Source organism: Cotesia glomerata, linkage group LG10 (assembly GCF_020080835.1).
Source record: "Cotesia glomerata isolate CgM1 linkage group LG10, MPM_Cglom_v2.3, whole genome shotgun sequence".
Lineage (NCBI taxonomy): Eukaryota > Metazoa > Arthropoda > Insecta > Hymenoptera > Braconidae > Cotesia > Cotesia glomerata.
Genome location: NC_058167.1, coordinates 7,483,240 through 7,491,941, shown reverse-complemented (window position 1 = coordinate 7,491,941; position 8,702 = coordinate 7,483,240). Strand labels below are relative to the sequence as shown.

At 29.4% G+C, this 8,702-nt stretch overlaps 2 protein-coding genes across 2 annotated transcripts; both read left to right on the top strand.

The window, feature by feature from the left end:
- Nucleotides 1–225: 225 nt before the first annotated feature.
- LOC123272447 lies at nucleotides 226–2,087 on the top strand. Its single transcript, XM_044739220.1, has 4 exons — nucleotides 226–385; nucleotides 492–673; nucleotides 739–1,018; nucleotides 1,542–2,087. The coding sequence occupies exons 2-4, from the start codon at nucleotides 501–503 to the stop codon at nucleotides 1,785–1,787; spliced, it is 699 nt and encodes a 232-aa protein (XP_044595155.1). The 5' UTR covers nucleotides 226–385; nucleotides 492–500; the 3' UTR covers nucleotides 1,788–2,087.
- Nucleotides 2,088–2,201: 114 nt separating this feature from the next.
- Nucleotides 2,202–5,245, top strand: LOC123272448. The gene is made up of 4 exons (XM_044739221.1): nucleotides 2,202–2,630; nucleotides 2,706–2,899; nucleotides 3,798–3,987; nucleotides 4,849–5,245. The coding sequence occupies exons 1-4, from the start codon at nucleotides 2,619–2,621 to the stop codon at nucleotides 4,951–4,953; spliced, it is 501 nt and encodes a 166-aa protein (XP_044595156.1). The 5' UTR covers nucleotides 2,202–2,618; the 3' UTR covers nucleotides 4,954–5,245.
- The last annotated feature ends 3,457 nt before the right edge of the window (nucleotides 5,246–8,702 follow it).

Below are 8,702 nucleotides of genomic sequence, written 5' to 3'. Positions count from 1 at the left end.
ATAAATTTATTTAGATAGCAATATAGAGAGCGCCACACTTCAGAATTACCACGTAGGATAAATTCTACGTGAGAAAGATTCGAATGTAGCGATTGAAGGACGCGGAGAAATTCAATAAAATTCAACGTAGAGCGCGATGATAAAATACCATGCGAAATTTCTAAAACTGTAATCTGGTGGTTGATAAAATTCAACCCTCATACGTAAATAAAAGAAATCGATTAGACGTAGAAAACAGCGTTGCCAATTTTACAGATTGTTTCAATTAATCGAGCAGTTGAATCACAATAATACATCAAATTAAACTAACATGAAAATAGTTGCTATCAGATAGACAGTCTTCCTGCCTAATAATAATTTTGGGTCATGAGGATCTTCTACAACGGTAAGTTTCATTATTAATTGCTAAAACTTGCTTTTGTACACATTTTATTAAATTTAATTTAATTTAAGGCATTTACGAGAGTCAATAAATTATAATTTGTGTTTAGATTATCAAAATGAATCCATGGTCCTCACGCAGATATTTTCGCGTGACACCTCTCCGAGCTTTGTGTGCTTTCCTGGTGATCAGTGCGCTTTTTTGGTATAATCTCGGTCGAGAAAGCTTGCCACCGCCTCCATGCAGCGTTCCTGAAGAATTTACCGAGAGATTACATGAATTAGTCTACAGGTAAGTTCAATTACTTTTTATACTAATAATATAAACAAAAAATGATTGATAATTGTGGTTAATAGAGTTCACCTGGTGTTGGCGAAACTTGGGATCGTTAATTTTCTCTGCTTTGGAGCTCTGTGGGGTCAAGTAAGAATAGGACGAGCTTTGCCTTGGGCTCGTAAAATAGAACTTTGCATGGTTGACACGATGCGAGATGACGTACTGATCACAAAAGCCTTCCGCGATGCTGGACTAAGTGCTACTTATATGTACACCTCTGGTCTTTATCGAGTTCAGGAGCATGAGGTTGGAGAAGCTTCTGCTAGGGTCGAAATAATTGTCTTTGAACAGGATACTGTCGTAAGTATTGTCCAATCAAAAATTTTATTTACTTCATAATTTAACCCATAGTGGTCTAACTTCTTAAAAATAACGTAGTGGTCATACTGGATCTAGTTGACCCCATGCACGGAAAAAATTATTTTCACTCAAGCCGTACATGAGAGTAATTCTTAACATTTTCGTTGAATAACTCAATCGTTTTTTAATTTTTTTTTAATTGTTTAATTATAAAAAAAATTCGAGAAAGTCAAATTTCGAAAAATTTGACTTTTTTTTACTAAAAACTTAATTTTTTAAGATAAATGTAAATGACCTCCGGGGTTCTACTCCGGATATCGCATGCTTTGAAAAAAAAGTGGTGTCATGTCGAGCTTTTCAAAAAGTATATTGATTTGTGCAATAATAGATGGTACCACAAATACCATTTTGAATGATATCTTCAAAGCAAAAGCAACTTAAAAATTGCCTCGGGTCATCTAGACCCATAATGACCACTACGGGTTAATAATCATAATTGATGTTTGTATTTTATCGGTACAAGACTCAAATGATGAGAAGAGTAGGCTGGACAAGAAGAGTATTACCGCCAGACTGTGAATTATCACCGAGTCTCCAGTGCTTTCCACCGCAATTGGTAATTCCACCTTTGCCAGCAAAACAGTTCGGTGGGAGACTTATTCCTGTGCCAAGAGAGGGCATCGAGCTACAAAAATATCACTATCCAAATAATTGGTGGCTCGAAATAAAACCAACCGATTGCGTCGAGCTCAATCAACTTGCAACATAATTATTGTAATGATTAATGATGAAAGTATTTAAGTAAATAACTTAAATTTTCTAAAATTGATATTATAATAATTTTATATGTATCTGACAGCTTCCGTTATTTATATTTTATTATTTATAATTGTTAACTGCTTTTTAAAAGAGTTATTGATTATAATCTAGTCATTCCGTACAATTAATATTATTTTTTAAGTAATAATAAACGCAATAAATTCATTACAACTAGTACTGTGTAGCATAAATTAAATACGCCAGTTAATTAATTGTTATATTGAAAATTATAATAAAAATCATATCAATATTTGAATGATTTTAAATATTTATTTATAACAACTGTTTAAATATTTCCAGTGTTCTGGAATTCAAACAAACATTACGAAAATAATATTTAACATTCACCTTGACTTTCGCTAGACTCCTCCAGACTTTAGTTACTCCCATTAAACTCAAGTAATAAAAAACAGACCAACATTAAAGTAAATTCGCTTTCTCTCAGTACAGCGATTGTTTGCCTTGGTAATTATATATTTTCGTCTTTGTTGCTGTTTTTTTTAACGGGAGTAATTTTTTATTTTTATTGATCGGTAAAAGTATTTCTAGTCAAAAATTAATATTCTGGGAGATAAAACTCTCTCGTGACTGTAAGCAGCATCTACAAACTAGATAGTATTTAGTAGTGAATGAATGATGAAAAGGGGAAGTATAAAACCAAGATACTACTCTGTTTACTATTAAATTCTATTAGTCTTTTAAACAACCAACTTGGACCATCTTCACTTAGTGTTATTTTTTGCAGTTGTATTGTGAGTTAGACATTTATTTTTACAAGAGGATGAAGGAATTTGTACGTAAAATTAATCAATATAAAATTATTAATAATAATATATTTAAGTATTAAATCAGTGGTTTTTTGTTTTAGTTTTTATTTTTTCTTGCAGTGATAACTATTTTAGTCGTAATAAACTCATCAGTTGCGTACAAACCTGTGAGGTCTTTAAAACACTATCAGCGAAAACCTTGGGTATACCGGCGACCACAATGGCAAAGATTTTCCCATCCTCGTAAGCGGCCAGTCAATAAACGACCACCAGAATTTCATTATCCACCTCAACGGTAATCTTTATTGATTATTTTTAAACATTAAATGAAATACTTTTGTGAAAAAAACTAATAATAATATTTGACCTGTTTATCGAGAAATTTAGCCGTAAAATTAGCATAAGCATTTCACTATCGAAAATATACATTTAAAATTCGAAAAAAGGATGTTAGAAAGTGCGAAAGTTGTCTAATTTAGATAAATAACGATTTTTAAATAAATGTATAAAATTATAAGAGACGAGATGGAACGGTCTGATGGTCTGATGGTATTATACTGTATTACATTATAAATTTTAAGATTTAACCCACCGGTAGACTCGTTTGTTTAAGTAACAAAGTTAGTTGGGACTTTGATCATCCATAAAGTTGGTTAACGCCTGAAAATTATGCTCGAGTGGAAGCGGTAAATGGTAAATACCTCCCCATATGTGTTCATGTTAATGAGTACTTACCAGTATGTAATTTTAATGTACTACTATCTAGGTAATAAGTAATATAAGTGATAAAAAATGAATTTCGAGAATAGTTTTTAATTTATGGCTCCTGATAAAATGAAGCACTTGTACATGGTGATATCTTCGAATAATCCAATTGTTTTGTTATCTAATATTCCATATCACTATATCACAGTCTGATGGACACGCCCTACTTCTAGATAACCCTGAATTTAAGGTCTATTCTGCACCCCATCCCCATCCGGGTAGACGAGAAGGCGACAGGGTTTACCTCTAGTAATTACAGAGTCTCCTTATCCTTTATCGCAATCGGCACCTTCTCAACTACCTATCTGCCAATGCCACGCCGAGTAATCAAGAGTAACAATCGGTACCAGACCAGATCCCTCAATATAATTTCTTAATCCATATTCAACACCTCGGTCATTTATTTAGTGTTATTTTTTATTTTACAGACGACCTCCAAGATCCCAGTACCTAGATAGAAACAGAGAACCGTTCACTATTGAATTTGAATTACCTATCGAGTATGTCGAAAATTACCACGGAAGATTAAAGGGCGACTTTCAAAATTATGATGATGATGATTACACTTTAGATGACTACGGCGATGATGACGCTGATGATCGCCAACTTAGAGTTCAGGTAATTGATCTTATTAATTAATTACCCATTATGTATACGTCCTTGTCTTATTGATACTTTAATTCTTAGTGGGAAATAAGGACTACAATTTCTTGTGGACTATTTTTTATTTCATCGCCAACGTTTCGTCAGTAATTCCTGACTTCTTCAGGGCTCAAAATTCAAAATTATTCCACAATTGTCTTAAATACAAATCTTGAAATGACCCAACTGGCAGAACAATACATCCAGAATACAATTTTATACTGATAAATAAAAAATTACTTTGTAAAAACCTTATTTTAAACATACACTGAGAAAAAAAAAGAACTACTCTTGAGAAAATTTTCTTGTCATAAGAATATATATTCTTGATAATTTTCAAGAATATATTTTCTTGTCTCAAGAATTGATCGAATTAATCGAATTATTTTTTGTTTAATTCAAATGAACCTATTGGTTTATTAATCTATCAAAATTAATGCCAATATTTTATTATCATGATAGATATTGATATTCATTTGTCAAAAAACCAAAATTTATTTTAAACGATTCTTGAGCCAAGAAATTTTTTTCTGGACGAAAATTTTTTTTTTTCTCAGTGTACATACACACATTACTCTCGAGTAATTTTTTATTTGTCAGTATAAAATTGTATTCTGGATGTATTGTTCTGCCAGTTGAGTCATTTTAAGATTCGTATTTATGACAATTGTGGAGTAATTTTGAATTTTGAGTCCTACAGAAGTCAGGAATTACTGACGAAACGTTGGCGATGAAATAAAAAATAGTCTACAAGAAATTTTAGTCCTTATTTCCCACTAAGAATTAAAGTATGAATTAATTACATTTTTTTTTCATGGGGTATTTTTATATTTTTAGGTATTAAAGGAAGGGAAAAAACGTCTTAGGATAAAACTATCTCGCAGCGATGATTTTGACACTAACAAACAGTCAATTAATGGAAGTAATGGAAGTAATTATTGAATAAAAATAACGTGAGAATGAGTTTAGTCAATGAGTATAAGCGTCAGAAACTTTAGTTTTAGTTTTCGTGTTGAGTTGGAATGTTGGAAAGGTATAATGTATATATAGTGGATCAACTCTTTATTCAGCAATTTTGTAATTTCCGACTTGAGAGCCAGCACCCGAGTAAAGTGACTTTTGATGTAAATTCAACATGCCGTCGGTGGTACTTGCAATTTCATTTAATGCATCGTTACTCATGTACATGTCGGCGTACTTTTTTATTATCACGATATATAAGTTATAAATATATAACTATAGTTGTAGTTATATAAATTATTTTTAAAATAAATATTGCTCTATATTTTTGAGCGCGTGTGTATTAATATTTATTGTCAACTAGAGACGCTGAAAGATAAAAAGAAACGTGTGTCGTGAAAATAATAATAATAGTAAAGATAATGAAAAAAAAATGGCAAAGGTTAACAACGAAGCGTATAGTATATATCTAGGGTTTGGCAACGAACAGTTACGTTTTACTTCGGCTTCTTCGTCATCGATCCACTCACCCGTTTTAGTTTCCCGTTTCCCGCCATTTCGTCCTTTCCACTTTCGACTTTCCGCCCAACTCCTGCCAGGTCACACTTTTATTTATTATTATATTCTGATGTCATTTATATTAATTAATTTAAGACTTTTTCCTTCGTTTTATTTCTAACATAATAATCATTAACCAACATAATATACAATATAATGGTAATAAATACTTATAACTATAATAATAATAATAGTTGTTATTGTAATTACACAGGTAAAATTTTTTATTTATTTATTTTATTCGTTAATTATTTTAAAATTCTCAAATTACTCGACACTCGACACTCGTCACTCGTCACTCGTCACAGTAACAACCTCAAACACTCGATGCATTCTGACAGTAGTTTGTTTATTTCTAATTACTATTTTTTCGATCGTTAGTTCAGTACTGAGTGAAAAATGTACTGACAAAATACAGACTCACACTCACATCGCGTCACGTTTCAATTCACCGACATATTATTCTTCGCTCTTATTGTTTTTATTTATTTCATTTTTTTGTTCTTTCTCGCAATACCGTCCAATAAAAATAAAGAGAGAAATAGAATAAGAATTTTCGGAGCACGGATTTATTTAAAGACAGATGTTGCCGTATCAGCTCCGTACATTTTAAATTTATTAAATTATTTAAATAAAATCAGCCTGTCAAATCACTTGACATCATTTTTAACGATGATAAAAATAATAATAATGAATATAATGATGATAAAATACTTGAAGGTGTTATTATAATAAAAATAAACATAGATGAGTATTATAGAGATAGAATCCGTGTTGATTTTTGAGTATAACGGTGCATCGAACAGAAGAGAATATCTATTTAATTCCGATACAGATACCGATAGCCAGCAAAAAATAAATGAAAATCCCAATAGTGGATTCATTGAGACGTAAATAAATCAAAGTCACTAGAATATAAGTTTTATAATGCGGGCGTGTCCATACAGACTGGCCGAATACTAATTTATCTTTTTGTTGAGAGGATCCCCGCACATATATACACTGTTATACCATTAGACTGATATAGGTAGTGGTACTGCTGCTGACGACAACACATATCCAGTTTGGTCATTTTTTTAATCTTATTTTTCTCTTTGTCTCTACGGGTTTTCCAATACTACAGCTCGGTTGGCTAACTGCCCGCCTTAGCTTGCCAATATCGATACTTCTACAGATATACTCAATGCAACTCTACTACCAAATTCAATAGATTTCCTTTTACTCTCTAATGGTACATACACTATTCAAGGAATGTCAATTCAATATGTTTAAATTAAAATTATAATTAAATAAATATATATTTACTTAGAGATCAAATTATTATTTTATTACTTTATATCCTCTCTTTATTATTATTATTACTTTAATATAAGCACGTATGTACACATATGTACGTATATGTATATAATTTATAGCGTAAAATATATTTAGGAACATGCTCTGTAACAGTATAATTTTTTTTGAATAATAATACCGCAATCATCCCTTTAAATTCTATGCTTCTACTTCTTTTCTCTCACTCATCGTCTGATATATAAAACATAGAAACATACAGCACACTTTTTTATTTTATTATTATTTTCGCTAGTCATTTACACTTAACAATTATTCACCCACTTATCACTAAATATTATTATTTATTCGCTCGTCGTTATTTTTTTTTTCTTTTTTTTTTTACGATTTATTATTTATATTTATATGGATAATATGTATACTACAATTTTCCGTGTTTTAGTATTAATTACTCTTATTAATTATTCACCAAGCACTTTATTGCAACTTTTAATTTTTAATTATTAATTATTATTTATCAGCTATTAATTATTCGACTTAATAAATCAGTTATCGAAGCACTTATTGCGTTTAAATTTAAATTAAATAATCCATTTTTTGTTTAATCGTTAATAACGCTTATTAATATTATTTTAGTTAATTTATTTTGGTGGTAAAAAGATTAGATGGATTGTAATCTGTCAATTATTTTTATTCGATAAAATGTATATCACATCATTTATCATTTTATCAAGCACTCATGGATGTCTTATGATTTAAATTTGCACTTGATTTATTTATATATTATTATTATTATTAGTATTATGTACTAAGAAGTGTCTATTCACACATAAAAAAACCCTGATAAATCCACGCAGCGTGAATATAAGAGCCTGTACATTCACGCAGCTCGCATTTAAGGCCCTTATATTCACGCAGCGTAGATTTATCAGGACTTTTTTACGTATGAATATACATGTCCTATGTACTAACGAGAGTAAATTTGACTTATGAACAGATAATAAAAGTACGGCTGTTGTGTGTCTCAATATTATTTATTCATATTTTTCGGCGAAATAATCCAAATAAATTATTTCTTCTATTACAACGTGAATAATAATTATTATTATTATTTTTACTTCATTGTCTTTAAGATTATTTATTTATATTTTTTCGTTAAGTTACGAGGCTTATAAAATGACGTCAAATAAAATCAGAGCATCCTAGAGCTATAGATATGTGATTCGATTCGTACAATTATTTTTATTTTATTTTATTTTATTTATTTAATTACTTTTGTTTAATGTACTTTGAGCAAAATCTAGGCAAAAGCGGAATCGGTTTTCGTCTTACTTTTTAAATATTTTATTTTTTTGTCTTCGCGATTTCATTTACTTTGTTTTGTTTTATTTTTTAATTATTTTTCATTGTCAATGCAGAATAAAGATTAAAATATAAAAAAGACAAATAAACATAAATATAATTTTATATATTTTTTTTTATATTTTTTGATAAAATCATAATATAACAATAATAATAATAATAATGTAAATTCGAGCAAATTCAAGTCGTAGATAAAGAAATAATTGGACTTTAGTTTTTTAAAATTTACAGTAAATACTTGTACGAGAAAAAAGTTTTATATTATCTCGATCATTTAGTTTTGTTTAATGAGATATAAATATAGCGTTTACCAATGATTATTTGTTTTATTTTTTTTTTCATTTTAAAAAATTTTTTTAATTCATTCAAGTCTTAACAATTATATCTCGTTATAATCACAGTCAATGTAATAAAAATAGCAGAACAACAACTTTATCAATTATTTTTTTATCTTTAAATATATATTATACAAATTTTTTTTATTCAAAAATTATTATTTATTATATCAATATCAATAG